Below are 17,819 nucleotides of genomic sequence, written 5' to 3' on the forward strand. Positions count from 1 at the left end.
GGAACGGTTTTTATTTGTTTTTAATGTTCTTTGGTAAATTCTTTAACACATTTTCTCAATGATAATTTAGTCTTATTTTTAAATTTTTTTGTTGTTCTTTTTTATTTGGGTAGAATTGACATATATTAGTTTCAGGTATACTCAGTCTTATTTCTGAAAGGCACCTTGGTTTTAATTGTATGCTTCTCTTTTCCTTTGAAACTAGAATATGCTTCTCTGGGATCACTCTATGATTACATTAATAGTAACAGAAGTGAAGAGATGGACATGGATCACATTATGACCTGGGCCACTGATGTAGCCAAAGGTAATGAGACTTCCTGTATTCTTACAGAATTGGTGGGGCACATTTTCCCATCATGACATGGTGATTTAAGGACAAAGGTTTGTTACTCTGTGTCTTCAGATGTCCCTTTTTCAGTCTGCAAGTAGCGAGAATTTTGCAACTTTTAATTTTAATTCCAGTATAGGTATGTAATATAGTGTTACATTTGCTTCAGGTGTACAATATAGTGATCCCCAATTCTGTGTATTAGTCCTTATCACAAGTGCACTCCTTAATCCTCTTCACCTGTTCCACCCTCCACCCCTCCCCTCTGGTAACCATCTGTTCTCTATAGTTAAGAGTCTTGTCTTGGTTTGTCTCTCTCTCTTGGGGGAGGGAGGGGTTGATAGATCTTTTAAGTCACTGCCTTTCCACTTCTGCATTCCTTTTCTCTCTTCACTTTATTTCTTTCCCTAAAACTATGTTCCAACATAATCCATGACTTCAGGGCAGCCATTTTTGCCACATTTTGTGACATTGTAATTGACCAGCCTGCTCAACACATTAAATGGAAAGCTCATAATTCTGTTGTTCCGCAAGTCTCTTCTTAGACTCAGTACCCAGAAAATGTGATTTATTGTAGGATTAGTTCTACTTATTTTGTGTACATAATAGTATGCTAAAAATCGTAACCACTTTCAAAAAAAGTTTTATTTGCCCTGTCATGTGAAAGCAATTCGGATTTTTATTTTCTATTTAATGTAAACTTGGAAATCACCCTGGAAATGAAATATTTTTAATACACAAAACCCCTAAACAAGGTGCCCAGTTCTTTTCCCCTCATAAATTCTGACATAGACTAATGCTTTCTAAAGCAATTTAAATTCCATTTATTTTTATCTCTTTTTTTTTTCCCATTTTCCTAACTCAGGGTTTCTGAGTTTTATTTATAACTGTCAAAGTTGCTTTGGAAACAACTTAATCTAAATAATGAACACTGATAGTTATATTTGTATTCTAGCAACCCCTAGAAAGCAAGTGTGTCCAGATTTTACCAGGGCAATTCACTCCTTTGCATTTTGCTCCTCCAATCTCTAAAAGTTTCTCTTTACAAAGCAAGGAAAAGGATATTTAGCACTCAGTAAGGAGAGCAACTCACACTCCGCTTTCACCGGGAAGTCATACAGTAATTTCCAAAAGTAACAGTCTTCCCGTTGGGGAATTTTCTTGTCAGTTTTAAGTTTCATCAACACCTGCCAAATTTTTCAAATAGGGAGAGTGAAGAAAAATTTTTTTTTAAATTTCATGCAAAATGCTGCTGCTGAACGATACTTCATTACCTTATAAGAATAATAAGCTCTATGTTTAGGATGGTGTACTTAAGGCTTTGGCTGTGTTAATTAACTTAATTGTGTATTCATGCATCAGGCATTTCCAATCAGCCTTAAATTTTTGCGTTCTTCAAGACATTTTCAAGTAACATCATAGTCACGTCTGTATGTATCAGTAGTTCACAGGAACCACGTGTTTGTAAGCCGAGGGACATGTGTTCACTGGGAGCTGCATGAAGCATTGTGGAAATACACTTCCATAAATGTGTCTGTATATCTGAGCAGTCTTTGACTGAAGGCACTTCACCTTACAGACCTTTGCATTTAGGGTGCTTAGCCAATTACACCCATGGTATGACTTACTGGCATTTAGGATAGACAGACATCAAACAAATCAACTGACAGCAGTCACTCTGCTTCCTGCTGTGCACATGCTTCTTTGTCTCCCTCCACCACCCCTCCAACCCCACTACTTCCCCTCCTCTCTGCCAGGCCTGTAAACCTTGTCCCATAAAAACCTTGTCCCTCTCAGCCCTTCCCCAGTGCAGTCCCTGTCTAAGGGGCAAATCCCTTGGCTCCAGATCAGCTCAGTTATTCTGGGCCTTCTGTCAGAAGGACAAAGAAGAGAAAGAGCAGGGTTCATGAAGTAGCAGACTAGAACTGGAGGTAAAGACTAGGGGTGGAGGGAATGAGATGAGAGAGGACAGGGGGTGGGGTGCGGGGGGCACACAACACTGTGTGCCAAATCGCAGCACAGGAAAATCCCTTTCTTGTGGCTGGTGAATTGCCCCGAGAGGCAGGTTCTCCTCTGTCTGGCCCCAGGTGAGAAGAGGGGGGCAGAGAAGAGACTTATTTGTTGATAGTCACAAGTAACACTTACTATTTAAAATGGTCTGTAAAAGGAAGAGGAAATCCGTGCTTTCGGAATGACTTCACCTCTCTCTGGTAGAACAGGGCACAGAACTCGGAGGTGAAGCAGGAAGCCTTGATTTTTGTTGATTCTCTGTCACATTCAGCTGTACACCTCTCAGTCTGACCAAGATGGAAGACACAGAAGCAACAAGATGTTGAGAAATCAAAGAGTGAATAATTCATTTCAAATTAGAGTTGATTCATGCATTTTGAAGTAGGCATTGCTTAACATCACTGCTGAGAGAACACCTCCTCAAAGCCAAGAAAAAAAAAAAAACAAAAAAAACCTGTCTCCTTTCTGGGTAGGAAGGGAAGTGGAGGGCTGCTGGCAGGTACATCTGAAAGTGCCGCGAGCCCCTCCCAGTGTGTAAGCAGAATGATTCAAGTGGGTGAACCGGGACCCAGTCTCAGAAGGGTCCTCACTGATTCCCCATCTCCCCCTTCAAATGATACCAGTCAAATCTTTTTTAGGAACCCTGAAGCTCAAAACTGATGATGGTGTTTTTTTTTTTAGCCTTCTTCATTGTTCACTGCAATAAAAATAAGACAGAGTTGTGGAGGGCTCTATAAAAACAGATTTTTATGTGATTGTGATTACTACTGTGTTTATGCACACTAATTGTAAATGCATACTGTACATTCTACACATATAACTTATGGTATTTTTCTCTCATAACATCTGCCATAAGGAAAAAAAGGCCTCTGTTTAAAGCTTTAGTATCTGAATGTTGTTTTTGGAGATCTTCAGTGTCAGCCAGTGTTCACACTATGGAGCCCTGCTTCTAATGGTAATTAAGCAGATTCTACCTGAATTTGGTTCTTAAGCAAGAAAGAGGTCACTATGAAATCCTAGAGGTTATTAAAAGTTACCCAAGTTGTAGCTCTTGGATTTTCAGTGTGTAGTGTGGAGAGTTTTGTGTTAGAAGAATGCTTTCCTGTATTCTAGCTATATCTTGGTTAAGATCGCTAAAAATTACTGATACTTTTGTGAATTTGACTTTTTTCAGTCATTTTCTTGTATTGCAGGAGTTTAAATTTTTAAATTTTCTTTGTTCTTACATGACCTTCAATATCTAAAAATCAGAATGGTAGAAAAATAATAGATTGTTTTAAAAATTAGCCTTTATAAAAATGAAATTTTCTATATACTCAAAAAAAGAACCAAAACCTACTTATGACATATAGTGGATAGTTCATTAACAAAGAGCTTGTGTGGTTGTGGAAGTGGGGAGGCTTTTTCTTCCATTATTTAGAAAAGACAACTTGAGAAGTAAAGGGAAAGGAAATGTATTTCAGTAGAAAATACTCTTTTTCTTTATTCTAAGGAGGTATATGATACATAAAGAGAGAGTCAAATGCTACTAAGAGAATCACTATGAAATATGTGTCTTTTAAAGTATAATTTTGAGATATATAATATTTTATTCAAAATAATAAAACTATTTGTATATACATTCAATTTACCAAAGTAACTTGATATACATTCTAAATATGTTGGAGAGAATTTTGGAGTACAGTTAAATAATAGATTATCCTGAAGATCCATCCCTATAAAAGAGAATATTTTGTAACTATTGTAAATTTTTCTGAGTCCTTTACCAACCACAACTTATGAATCCAACCAGTTTCCCCCGCACCCTCACCTCCCCCAGGGTCTTACTAGAAAGAGTACTGAGAAAATAACGGGGTAGCTACAGACATCCAAACGAAAGCCGAAAACCTTGGTCGGAACTTTGGCTAATTAGTCATTGGACCACCTCTTCCAGTTGTAACTGTGCTATTTTTGTGGAGACTCCAGAAAATTAAGGTGTCCTTATTAGGTATTGTAATAGCTTTACCCACAATCAAGTTCTAACTTCTAAGAGATTAAAGCACATGAATTTTCCAGTTTTCCCAATGTAGACATATCCTGTCTCTATTTTATCAATCATATAAGAACAGAGCACATGAATTTCGTTTCTGCCATTGAATCCTTTGCAAAAATATGAAAGGTAATACTGATGTTTTAAAATGGAAAGTTAATACCAGTGCAATATTGAAAAAATGACATTAAATGCTGTTCTTCCTTTTTGTATGAAAAGGAATGCACTATTTACATATGGAGGCTCCTGTCAAGGTGATTCACAGAGATCTCAAGTCAAGAAATGGTAATGTAGTCCTAAGTTTTTATTTTGCCTATTTTATTATGAAATATATACACCTTGTTGTAGAAATAGGCTCATGTTTTTCATATCTTTTGTACCCTGATGTTTTGACTCATCATTGATACCATGAAAATCTTTCCAATGTTGATAAATATCAGAATTCTTTATGTTATTTCAAGAAGCTGTATAGTATTCCATTGTATAAACAGCACAGAATATGTATATTTGAGTTGTTTACATTTTTTTCTGTGATAAAAAATGTTGAGCTTGATACCCCAGCAAAAATTTTTAAAACATCCTTAGTTATTTCTCTAGAATCACTTTTTTTTTTAAAGATTTTATTTGTTCATGTGACAGAGAGAGAGAGAGAGAGATCCCAAGTAGGCAGAGAGAGAGGGGGAAGCAATCTCCCTGCTGAGCAGAGAGCCCGATGTGGGACTCTATCCCAGGACCCTGGGATCACAACCTGAGCCGAAGGCAAAGGCTTTAACCCACTGAGCCACCCAGGCGTCCCTAGAATCACTCTATAGGAGGTATTGCTAGATCAAATTATGTAGTCCTATACTTGTAGTCTCCTATTTTTGGATGGTTCTCTGTACCAGCAGTTTTGAGTTTTGTTCTTTTTACTTCTGAATTATTTGGTGTAAACTTTTTATGTCCGTCATTTTACGTGGCGTAGTGCCCAAAAATGATCAACACATTTCAGAGTTTGGAAAGCAAATGCTTTCTTTTTCTTCTTCTGTACTCTCTAAAGTTTATTTATGACCCTGTATTTTCTAATTTAGAAAGTGAGCATTTTAAAATGTCTCACAGATTAGACAGTATTACTTCTCAGTAGGAAAGTATCAGAATGCTTCTCCTATTATGTCATTTGGAAGTTAATGGACAAAGGCAGTGAGTGGGATTATGTAGCTGGCCCACACTAGCTCAAGGAAATGTTAGAGCTTGCTACTTTAAAAGAAAAAATCTTTCTGTCAATCCCTTTACATGCTTTACTTATATACATGCTTTCTAAGTTATTCTTCCAAGTAAGGAGCAGGAGCAATACTTTTTTTTTTTTAAAATCTTTAAATCACTGCAGTTAAAATGGGTGTATGCTAAGTGTGTGATCCTTGCAATGGTTAGTCCTGGTAAGTAGAGGAAGAGAAGCTGGGGATCTGCCAGGGGCCCTTGCGGGGTCTGTGAGGTCTGCGGTGGCTCGGGGAAAGGGAAGTTCTTGGCAGCTGCCACTCATCAGTCATCCAGGTGGGACCACCTCCTCCACCCTGCCCGGCATCTGTGGCTGACTGTTCTCTCCTTTGTCTATGTCATCACTTATCCTTTGGCTCCTCACGGGCATAAACTTTGAGTTGGCGAACAGGAAGTTGTTAGGAAATCATCTAGAATCCAGTAGGAAGTTTCAGAGTCTTTTTTTTTTTTTTTTAAAGATTTTATTTATTTATTTGAGAGAGAGAGACAGTGAGAGAGAGCACGAGCGAGGAGAAGGTCAGAGAGCGAAGCAGACTCCCCATGGAGCTGGGAGCCCGATGTGGGACTCGATCCCGGGACTCCAGGATCACGCCCTGAGCCGAAGGCAGTCGTCCAACCAACTGAGCCACCCAGGCGTCCCTCAGAGTCTTATAGATTTTTAGTTTTTTAGTTTGTGCTCAGAATTTCAATATACACAGCTTATTTGACTTTTCCTTTTTTTAATCTGTTTTATCAGTATATCCCAAATATCTCATGGGATGGGGATGATTAAGTTACAGATTTTTTCCATGCTCTCATTATGGAAACTAACAATGGAGACTGTCTGGATTTTTACAAATTACAATTTGTGCAGTTACTTGATGAGAAAACATGTACATATTGAAAAATATTGACCTAACTTTCAGCAATTTTCTTTTTCTGAAACAGGGAATAATAGTCTTATTTTCTATGTTAGAGGTTTTTATGTTAGGGTTTTCTTTTTTTTTTAAATGAAGCACTTACTAATCTTATAATGAGAAAAAAGGTAGAGGTATTTTAAAAAGTAACTGAATATGATATTAACACTATTTTTATTTTTATTTGAAAACACGGATAGTTTATATATAGTATCACATTTACTCTTAGGCTATTTCTTTCCAAGAGTATATTCTCCCCACTTATCAAGGTCATTAGTAACAGCTGAGAAAGAACAGTGTTCAGGGCACTGTGTGGTTTACAAAAGAAATGCCAGGGGGCACCTGGGTGGCTCTGTTGGATGCTTCCAACTCTTGATTTCGGCTGGGGCCATGATCTCAGGGTCATGATATGCAGCCCAGCATTGGGCTCAGTGCAGATATGAGCCCAGCCCGCTCAGTGCAGAGACTGCTTGGGATTCTCTCTTTCCCTCTGCCCTCCCCCCTGCTCATTCACTCACTCTCTCTCTCTCTAAAATAAATGAATAAAATATTTAATTTTTAAAACAAACAAACAAAAAAAATAGAACAGTTCTTCAAGGTCTACCTTGGGCCTCCTTGCCTCTTCCGCTCTCTTTCACCTACTCCCACAAAAGGCCCGTCTGCCTGTTAGCACATCCAGACAGAGTTCAGCTTCAGAACCACGTGCTGTCTGCTTTTGGGATAGGCCACATAGGCCTAAGATATATGATGTCCTTGTTGATCTTTTCATTTCCTCTCTGCACCCCTCCCCCCGAGTTATTTCTGTACTACTTTTCTCCACGAATGGCAATACCAATTCCATAAGCCAGAAGTGAGATAAAAAAGAAGAGTTTGATTGCAGAGCTCTTGTTCTAACCATTGTGCCGGATTGCCTCTTGATTTGATTTCATCCTCGAGTCCTCCCTCTCCCCCCCCACCCCCATCCCCCCACTGCCCCATTACTCAAGGCCAGTTCATTTGGTCTCCTAAAAGTTTCTTTTTCTTTCTTCTTTTTTTAAAAAGATGTTTTTGTTGTTGTTGTTTAAATTTGAGAGAGAGCATGAGTGAGAGAGCACAGGCAGGGGGTGCTGCAGCAGGAGAGGAAGAAGCAGACTCCCCGCTGAGCAGGGAGCCAGATGTGGGGCTTGGTCTCAGGACCCTGATTGAGATCCTGACCTGAACTGAAGGCAGCCGTTTAACCAATTGAGCCACCCAAGCACCCCTACTCCCAATTTTTTTTTAAAAGATTTTATTTTATTTATTTTAGAGAGAGACAGTGTGTGAGCAGGAGGAGGAGCAGAGGGAAAGGGAAGCAGACTCCCCATGGAGTACAGAGCCTGATGCAGGGCTTAATCCCATGACCCACAACCCATGAGATCATGACCTGAGTCAAAACCAAGTATCCAGCACTCACCAAGGGAGCCACCCGAACCCCTGATCTGGCCTCCTAAATGTTTCCTGACTCCATCTGCTTCTCTTCTCTGCCACAGCCTTTGTATGGGCATCCTTAAGTCTCTCTTGGACTGCACCCTCTTGGGTGCATAGTGATCTCCTTGCCTCCAGTTCTCTTCTCTCATATGCTCTCCCCTCTGCACATTTGACCTTGTCATTTGTCTGCTTAAAATGGTTCATTGGATTTCCATTTCTTCCAGCCCAGGCCCCTGCCTTCCAGAATTGCCCTATGTTCCCTTCTGTTCCTGACCTTCTGCAAGGCTCTCTTCTCTGCCAAAAAAAAAAAAATGCTTCCCTCCCATAGCACTCCTCTGTCTAGTTAGTCCCATCTTGTTCTTCTGGTCTTAGTGTGAGCATTTCTTCTGCAAACTCCTGACCTCCTTAGACTTAGATACCCCTGCTCTTTGATTCCAAGGCAATCTCTGTGTCTCTCATAGAATTTGTCCCACTTGCTTACATATTTAAAGAAAATTTTTAAACATTTTTAAATGTTGATTCCAGTATAAACATACAGTATTATATTAGGTTCAGGTGTTATCCCACATGATTACAGACATTGGTTTCACGTCTCTCCCAGGAGACTATACACAGGAGCCAGAGACAGTCTTGCTCACCTTCCTCTTCCAGAATATAGTACATGGGCTTACCCCTAACAGGTGCTTGGCAAATATTTGTTAAGTGAGTGAATGTATGAGTAAGTGAATGAATGAATGTTGTCCTTGCCTACAAGAAAATTACTCAATTGGGAGAAAAAATATAGTTGAAGTTGAAGACCTCCTCAACATCATGCTGGCAGTCTAGTGGCAGAACACAAGTAAAAATTTTGGTTCTTGGGGCACCTGGGTGGCTTAGTGGGTTAAAGCCTCTGCCTTTGGCTCAGGTCATGATCTCAGGGTCCTGGGATCAAGCCCCGCATCGGGCTCTCTGCTCGGCAGGGAGCCTGCTTCCTCCTCTCTCTGCCTGCCTCTCTGCCTACTTGTGATCTGTCTCTGCCAAAGAAATAAATAAAATCTTTAAAAAAAAAAAAATTGGTTCTTGGGCATCCGGGTGGCTCAGTCTGGCTTAGGTTATGATCATGGAGTCCTGGGATCAAGTCCCAAGGCTGGCATCCTGCTCGCTGGGGAGTCTACTTCTCCTTCTCCCTCTGTTCCTTCCCCCACTCTCATGCTCTCTCTCCAATAAGTCAATAAAATCTGTATTTAAAAGTTTGGTTCTCTTTACTACTACTAACATATGCTGTTTTTACTGGGCAGTACTACATTTGATTTAAACAAATGTTCAGAAACGTTTTAGTCAGCACCTCATGGAATTAGTTTTTTTATTCCTTTTTTAATGTCAGCTCCATTTTGCAAAATCTTCAGTGCAGTAAATACTTCAATTTTACCTTTCATATGCCGTATGGAAGATAGAAGTTTACAGGGTTTTTCAGCACAAGATGACTCAAATAAATTAGGGTCATAAATCATATATAAATAGGATTATCATAATTTTTTCTTTCTTTTTTTTTTTTTTTTTAGTTGTTATAGCTGCTGATGGGGTATTGAAGGTAGGACTCCTTTTAATTTTTTTTCAGAAGTATTTGTTAACTTCATGTGTAAGTTTTTGTGATGGATAACTCTTTCATTAATCGGTAGTAGAAGGTTGATACTTGTTTCTCTTTTCTCAGATATGTGATTTTGGTGCCTCTCGGTTCCATAACCATACGACACACATGTCCTTGGTTGGAACTTTCCCATGGATGGCCCCGGAAGTTATCCAAAGTCTCCCTGTGTCTGAAACTTGTGACACATATTCCTATGGCGTGGTGAGTTCATTTCTCAATTTTTTTGTTGTTGCTCAAGGAAATCTAAAAAATCAAACACCTCCAGAAGTGGGATACAGCAATGTAACACAGATTTAACACAATAATGCCATGTGCGGTGGAATGCTTAGAGCAGCGGCCTCAGAGAGGACACTTTCCAAATTGCCAGAATGTTGACTTGGATGACTTTTATGCATCTGAGTTATTTCGTCCTATGTCAAGAAGAAACCAATGCTACTTCCAAAGAACAATTAGATGAAACCTGAAATAATGCGGGGCCCGAGGCAGTCCCGTGGAAAGCGCTTTCCTGGACACACAACTGTGGAACATCCGTGTAAGTCAGTTGGAAGTATGGGCCATCTGGAGCAGGACTTCACTGTGATAAGTTGCTCAAACCACACCAGTAGGTCTGCCACATGAGTGAATTGCAGATTTTTGAATGTCAACTATGAAAATGATTGGTGAGTTTCCAGAGAGTACAGAAGGAAGTGCACGTAGCTTTTATGGCCTTGCCCATGCCTGCTGCAGGTCTTATAAAGCAGTGTGACTCTCTGAGGCATGACTCAAAGGAATCATGAAAAAGTCACAACAGAGCAGCACAGAGAACAGGCTAATGTGGGGGTGGGGGCTGCTCAGGGAATGGAGAGCACAGGAAAGACTCCCTGAAGGAGCAGAAGCTTCTGGAGGAGGGGTTTTGAGGTGAACCATTCTTGAGGAATAGCAGAAGGAAAGAAGTAAGTGGAATAGGGGGAATGGTAGGGGGGCGGGGTAGAGGGGCAGGGTGGTTCTTTGGTGGTAGAGGGAATTTATTTGTTGCCCCTTTCTGAGGAGTTCTTTTATCCTTAAAATACTGTGTATCTTTTAAAGAGTCCGAAATAGTATTTGACGCTCCTTCTCTTCAGGTCTCATCTCCCTGTCATATTGCCTCTATATTTGTATTATGACTCTCAGAAGGACATTTTCATAGTGACGGGTAAAGGAGGAGACTGATTTTGGCCCAAACTACCATGTCTCCACTTCCTGGACTTCTCTGGTTTCTACCAAAAGTGACTGCTGATGGCCCAAGAGGAGACCTGCATTGTCACATGTGTTCCTGATTCTCTAGAGGCCATCAGCCTCTCAGGAGTTACTTTTGGCTTCATTACTGAAGTCTTAGGCTTGTTTTTGTTAGCAAGCTGCTTCTAAATTACAATACCTCTTTTTTTTTTTTAAGATTTTACTTATTGGAGAGAGAGGGAGCACAAGCAGGAGAGAGTGGCAGGCGGAGGGAGTAGCAGGTTCTCCGTTGAGCAAAGTGCCCCATACAGGGCTCCATCCTGGGACCCTGGGATCATGACCTGAGCCGAAGGCAGACACTTAACCGACTGAGCCACCCAGGCACCTTACCAAATTAATTTAATATAATAGAGATGAGTTTTGTTGGCTCTTGGAAAAAGTCATTATAGGAATGAGATGTGTTTTCGGCAAAAGGCTAAAATTTTAAAGGTTGAAAGAAAACAATAGCTTCAGGTGAAGTACCTCATTTCCCTTAATTCTGGGTCTTTCTAAGAATGAAGGCTGTGAACTATAGACAGTGATCAAGTAAGTCTCATTAAGTTCCTGAAGAGACTCGATTTTAAAACTGGTTCACTATGTCAAAAGTTACTACATTCTAACCATCCTACAGATCACCCATGGGAAGTTCTGATGTTGTCATTTCAGACTTTAGTGAGATCATTTTCTCTTCAGAAGTTACGTTCCTTCATTTTAAGCAATAATGCACTTATCAGGTTAGACACCAACTTAGGGTAATTTAAATTGTCCTTTGCCTGCTCTTTGGGCCCACTGTCTGTCCTGTGGAACAGGAACCAGCAAACTTTTTCTGTCCTGTTGTGTATTCTTTCGTTTCCTACAGCCCTTTGCAAGTGTTAAAACCACTGTGCGTTCCTCAGCAGGCCTCCGTTCCCAGAGCAGGTTGCGTGGAGCCAGAGGGAGTGGGGAGGCCTCTGGGCTAGAGTGGGTCACAGTGAGTCAACAGGAGACCACGCTTCTCACACTCTCACTCGCCTGTCATATAGATACACATATTTAGGCGGTTATAGTTTTTCAATTATTTTGCATATGAACTAGCTCTGGTATAATGCTTTTACTTTGAAAATTCTCCCCAAGTCTTGGACTTCCCCTATCCCAGAAACGTTAGATCTGAAAGACAGCTGTGGGTTCCAGCTAGAGTGAACTTTTGGTTTCAGTGTTCTCTCACTTACGAAGACAAACCTCACACCGCCTCCTTCCAGGACCTTACAGTTGCCAGTGGCTTTTGTGTGCAGTGCACCCGCTGGCTTTCCTGAGCCGGAGTAGAATCTCAGTCCCCGTCACCTGTTTCTGAATATCAACTCGGTGTTCATGTTAGAATCTTCTTTTGACTGGTGGAAACAGAAAATGCCTTTTCAGTGACTTTGTTTGAAAACAGTATCTTAAAGAGAGAGGTTTACTTGGAATTCTGGTTACGCTCAACCCATAGCTCTATCAGCAGAATTCCTCTCAGAAAGTTGCACATAAACCAGTTTCATTATAAACAGGAATTCAAGATCTTATTTACTTCTGACCCCTTCCCATTATGTTTTAGATAAACTCCATTTGGTGAAAAGAAATAGTATGAGGCATGCTTTCCAGAGCTTTTTGTTGAAACAATCACAGATTTTTAAAAAATTTTTTTAAAGATTTTACTTATTTATTTGACAGAGAAATCACAAGTAGGCAGAGAGGCAGGCAGAGAGAGGAGGAGGCAGCAGGCTCCTTACTGAGCAGAGAGCCCGATGTGGGGCTCGATCCCAGGACTCTGGGATTATGACCTGAGCTGAAGGCAGAGGCTTTAACCCACTGAGCCACCCAGGCACCCCACAATCACAGATTTTTTTAAAAATGAAGAAAGCATTGCACGGTCAAAGTAAGTATTAACTAAAAAAGCAGGAGGGATCGGTTAGTAAGATAGGGCATGTTAGTTTTAGAACTTTGTAGTCCATAGACCGAAAATGTTGCCTATCTAGGAAAGCAATGTTCTAAATATGTTCTAAATAAAAAACTAAAAATTATTTAGAATTTTTGATGTCCTTTCAAAAGTAGGTAAGTGACCAGGACCATTTGTCAGTAAAGGATCTCTTGGCATAAAGCATCCCATAGTTCATGAAGTGTCTGTTCTGTTCATTGTGCCTACACACACGCACACACGCATGCACGTACACAGTCTCGGACAGATGAACAAGCCCCTAAAAGAGTTGTCCTTTTATAAAATCAACCTAAAAAAAACCCAAAACACCTAAAATATTTTTGCTTTTCATTTTTTTGTTTTTTCAGACTTGTGGTAAGAATTTAGCCCCTAGTATTATCAAAGTCCCTTGCCGCTGCGGCTTGATAAACCTGGGTTGCTTCTTAACACATGGCCAGACTAACCAGCCCTGGCCAGTTTCAGAAGAAATGTGCTGCAAATGCCAGAAGTGGATCTGGTGATCCTTGCTTCAAAGCCGATAAACCTCGCGAGCCATGGAGCTGTTTCTCTCTCCATCTTACAAGAGAGGAGATTGTGCTACCCCCTCGTGATGCTCTCTGTTGAAGGATGGAGTGAGAGGAGGGTTTACTATGTTGTCCACAGAAAAGACAAGACTTAAAGAAAGCAAACATCATTGAAAGAATAAGCCTTCCGCAAACACAAGGCTTTGCCACTCTTTAAAAACAAAGCTGTCCTAATGACAGTGCAGAAAGGATTCCTTTCCCAGTAGCTTCTGAGCCTAGAACCACGATAGCGTAGCTTCAGAGTGAGCATCCCTGTGTCGCTTGACTGTGAGCCCCATTCCGGAACAAGCTGGGCTCAGGTAATGGCCTGCCATTGTCTGGCAGGAAAGGTCAGGAAGAGTACACAGCCTTGTCCAAGTTTCTCTGCAAACTGAAAATAGAAATTTTTCCTTGTGAGCACAGTTTAAAACGTAAATACGTCTCAAGATAGAATGAGTTGGAAAGTATTTTTAAGGGGAAAGATCACAATCATGTTTGGCCTGCATCCCCATCACTGATATTTTCAGGCCTAGTTTAATATATTTTTAGACCTCTGCATGACTTCCTCCACAAAGGAGTGTTTTGTGCCGAGTGTCATTGTGTTGAGTGCAGAAACAGCTGTTGTCCCATCTCACACCACCTGCTTTTTGGTACATTCCTACACCTGAGGGATCAGTAAAGGGACCTCGGTGGGGGCTGGGGCTGGACTCACACTAAAGGCTTCACAGCCATGTCCATACCTTCCTGTGAGCAGCTGTCACGTAGCCCCTCCGCCGTCGGAGCTCTGCACACACACACATACGCACATGCACAGACTGAAGTGAAACTCTTACTTTTCTGGGGTTAGAACTTGTGGAGAAACAGAACTCAGACCTCAGTAGATTTCGGATATTTTCCACCTGAACATTTGGGAGTGAAGAATGACACAAGTCTTTTTGTGTATCACTTCCCGAGCTCTTGGTTTTGCATTTTACCTCAACCCAGTCAGCCTTTATGTGTACTCCCATACAGTGGGTTGTGCCTGTAGGCTGGGATCAGAAAACAGGGGGCAGGGGGCCACCTACTTGGATATTTTGGGGTCTGGAGCATTTGATTTATTTGAGACTGATTCACTGTTCCCTTTCTCCTTAGGAAGGCCAAATTCATCCATTTGCCTGCTTTGCCTTACCCTCTCCCTCCCCAACCTCCGCACCGGGGGAGTGGTAATTGCAGGGAATGAAGGGGCTTCATTTCCTGCTCAGCCCCCTTGATGCTGCGTCCCCCTCCTCTGTGCAGCCTGCATACCTGTTCTGGTCCTTTACTTACAGTGCTTGCTAGAATCGTCCCCTTCTGGGATGCCCCTTACTTTTTCTTAATCACTTCTGGGACTCAAATAGAATTATTCAGTAGCTCTTCTAGAGAAGTACCTTACACACTTGATTAAAAGCCCAAAGAGGCTTCAGTGAATTTTTTTTCTCCTGCTTGAACAGCATCTGCCAATTTCCCTGATTTTTCTGCTAATTATCTTCGTATTAGCCAGAGTTCACTTAGCATGTCCTGATTCAAATATGACTGAACACTGGCTGAGGAAACAGTGGCTCTATAGAGTGAAAGGTCCATGGGACCTTCTTGAATGGAGTACGTGTTCTCAATCTACATTCTTATTTAGAAGTGGGCTTTTTAGTTTTGTTTTTAGAACAAGAGCAGTCTAACTCAAAACTGCTGAACTCATCTGCTTCTCACCTCTGCCATGGCTCCACCCCTGAAATATGGCTTCTCTCTCGCACTGCAGCCTCGCTTCTCTAGAGTTACCTCACGTTAAGAGCTTGACAGTTGGGGTGAGGCAGCAAGTTCACATTCTAGCTCTGCCACTTGATAACGGAGTGTCTGTGGGCAAGTTTGTCTAACTTTCTGAAGCCTTAGTTTCCTCATCTATAAAATGAGGATCATATGTATTCGCTGTATTGGTCGTAATCATGGTAACACCCATAAAGAGCTTAGCAAAGTATCTGAAACGTAATCACTCAGTAAATGACAGTCGTTGTTATTAGGATTACTGATAAAATTATAATTGTTTTATCACTTCAAAAATATATTGGTAGACTTAGTTTTTGATGCCCTTTTGTATGAATTGAGAAAGTTACCCAAATGTAAAAATATCCATTACTTAGTATTTTTTTTTTAAAGATTTTATTTATTTATTTGACAGAGAGCGATCACAAGTAGACAGAGAGGCAGGCAGAGAGAGAGAGAGAGGAGGAAGCAGGCTCCCTGCTGAGCAGAGAGCCCGATGCGGGACTTGATCCCAGGACCCTGAGATCATGACCTGAGCTGAAGGCAGCGGCTTAACCCACTGAGCCACCCAGGCGCCCCATTACTTAGTATTTTAAATGAAACCCAAATCATTGGGTGTTTTCAGTGTTCCTAACATCAGTTTGGTTTCTTTGGGCATTCCAGTGCAAATTTATTAATCATGCTCATCTTAAGGATTGCAGAGATATGAACACACACATAAATTTCACACACACACACACAGAACCCTAGCTTATATATATGAACATAACATATATATGAACATAACATATAAATAAAATGTTTATTACATTTTAAAACATATAATTATGTTAGAGGTGGAAGAAAATGACTCCCTTAGACCAACTCATTTTGAGAGATCTTCCTCCAAAACACACAATTTCATGTTACAGTTCTGCCAGTATCTACCATTACGGGGGGAATGGTTTAGCCAGTGGTTTGGATTTAGGGCTGAGTATTTTTTATCAGACCATTACTGAACCTTTAAAAATACAGTTGAATTCCCAGTTATTATCTTATAGAGAAGTTTATTGGTAATTGAAGGTAAAAAGTGTTGGACTAACAAAACATAAAACCTAATTTGTGGGAATCTGAGAATTCTAGAAACTTACAAGATAAATTATGTAGGCCCATTGGTTTCATAAGTCTGGCTCTGAATGTTCTGATTTCTAAACTAGTTTTTTTTCTTTATAAAAATGAACAAAAAATGAATGTATGTGTGTGTGCTCATATGTGTATATATATATAAAATATGTGTGTGTGTAGGTATATAATATTTAGAAGAAGTCCTCTGCATGAATATATATGTTTTGTCCAGGCTTCTACAGGTGGGGTTGGTTTTGTCTGGTAATTGGATACAGTTAAGTGTTAGATAAGTTTCAGTAATACACCAAAAATATAAAGTACAAGAATAAAAATTCCATTTTCTTTTTGTTCCAGGTTCTCTGGGAGATGCTAACAAGGGAGGTCCCCTTTAAAGGTTTGGAAGGATTACAAGTAGCTTGGCTTGTAGTGGAAAAAAACGAGGTAAGACTACGATTCTCCATTCAGGTACATAGATCAGAAAACAGTATTGGGGTTTTGCAAAAGACTTTTTCATCTTCTTCAAATTGAAAGTAAGTTCACGCTTATGGAAAGATTAGCAGTAGGAGCTAACACAAAGGGTCAAAGTGATGTTATTCCTCATGAATGGACCCTTTACATCTAATTGTTGCAGCTTCACGTCGTGATGCTGTAGATCAAAAATTGTACAAGTACTGTACTAGTTTCTCAGTCTCAATTGTAAAACCTAGGGGTTTGTTCTTAGTGATGAAAGAAGCCATTGCGTCCAAGGTAGGGGAACAGTTTAACTCCATCTCCTGCGTTTAGGACATCTTTTTTACTGGCCGGGAGTTGATCTATCTGTAAGAGACCTTCAGCTACTTCAACTTACCTCTCCCAGCAGGAGTCACTATAGTACAAGAAACTGTCGCTTAGATGAGAATTTCAAAAATAAAAGAAGAAAAAATAGTTTCAAAAAAGGGAAAAATTACAGTTTTGCCACCTACGTTGAACACTACATTGAAGATGAGCTCCTCACTGGAATTGGCGAGGCAGTGGCATAACTGTTCCCTTCTTCATGCAGAGCCTTTCCATTTCAAAAGAACTTCAGTGGCGTAAACACCGTTTGTGCTGTGTCCCCAGCCTCGCTTTTCTTCTTCCCACAAATTGAGGCTTTCAGTTAGTTGGACCTATGAGCCTACATCAGAGAACGTGGTACATTCATATCAAAGAGAGCAACTACATTTTGAAAGGTTTAAAATTGTGACTGAAATGCACAGGCATGGAAATCCTCAGCATAAGGACGAAGCATCCAGTAAAGGTACTAGGAGAACTTAGATCCCGTACTGGAAGCCCGCAGTTGTCTTTGCAATGCAAAACAACCTGATTTCACAGAGCTTCATTGCCAGAGCTGATCAGTGCCCTCCACAGAAGGTAAGCGCGCAACACGAGGATCAAATAATTTGCAAAAAGGTGACTACGTGGAGATATGCCCTTTTTAACGCTATGAAAGAATTAGATTGATCTGCTCCCCATGTGAGCGCAGGGACAGACTACGTTAACCAAACAGCTGCAATTGACTAAGAGAGACCAAGTTTCCATAGTTTAGATCACATAACCCTAACCCTTATTAATTTGTCCTCCCGAGCTATTGAGAACAGATGAAATGTT

The 17,819-nt window shown here is 40.6% G+C and overlaps 1 protein-coding gene across 2 annotated transcripts in view; it reads left to right on the forward strand.

Moving 5' to 3' along the window:
• The window catches only part of MAP3K20 (mitogen-activated protein kinase kinase kinase 20), a 178,248-nt gene that overhangs the window by 97,785 nt on the left and 62,644 nt on the right, over positions 1-17,819 (forward strand). For both annotated transcript variants that reach the window (XM_044242350.1, XM_044242351.1), the window contains 5 exons: positions 206-307; positions 4,590-4,655; positions 9,505-9,533; positions 9,654-9,791; positions 16,548-16,634. In XM_044242350.1, coding sequence (XP_044098285.1) covers positions 206-307; positions 4,590-4,655; positions 9,505-9,533; positions 9,654-9,791; positions 16,548-16,634 — 422 coding nt within the window. The remainder of the gene's footprint in view (positions 1-205; positions 308-4,589; positions 4,656-9,504; positions 9,534-9,653; positions 9,792-16,547; positions 16,635-17,819) is intronic.

The sequence above is a fragment of the Neovison vison genome, chromosome 3, assembly GCF_020171115.1.
Source record: "Neovison vison isolate M4711 chromosome 3, ASM_NN_V1, whole genome shotgun sequence".
In the NCBI taxonomy this organism is placed as follows: Eukaryota; Metazoa; Chordata; class Mammalia; order Carnivora; family Mustelidae; genus Neogale; species Neogale vison.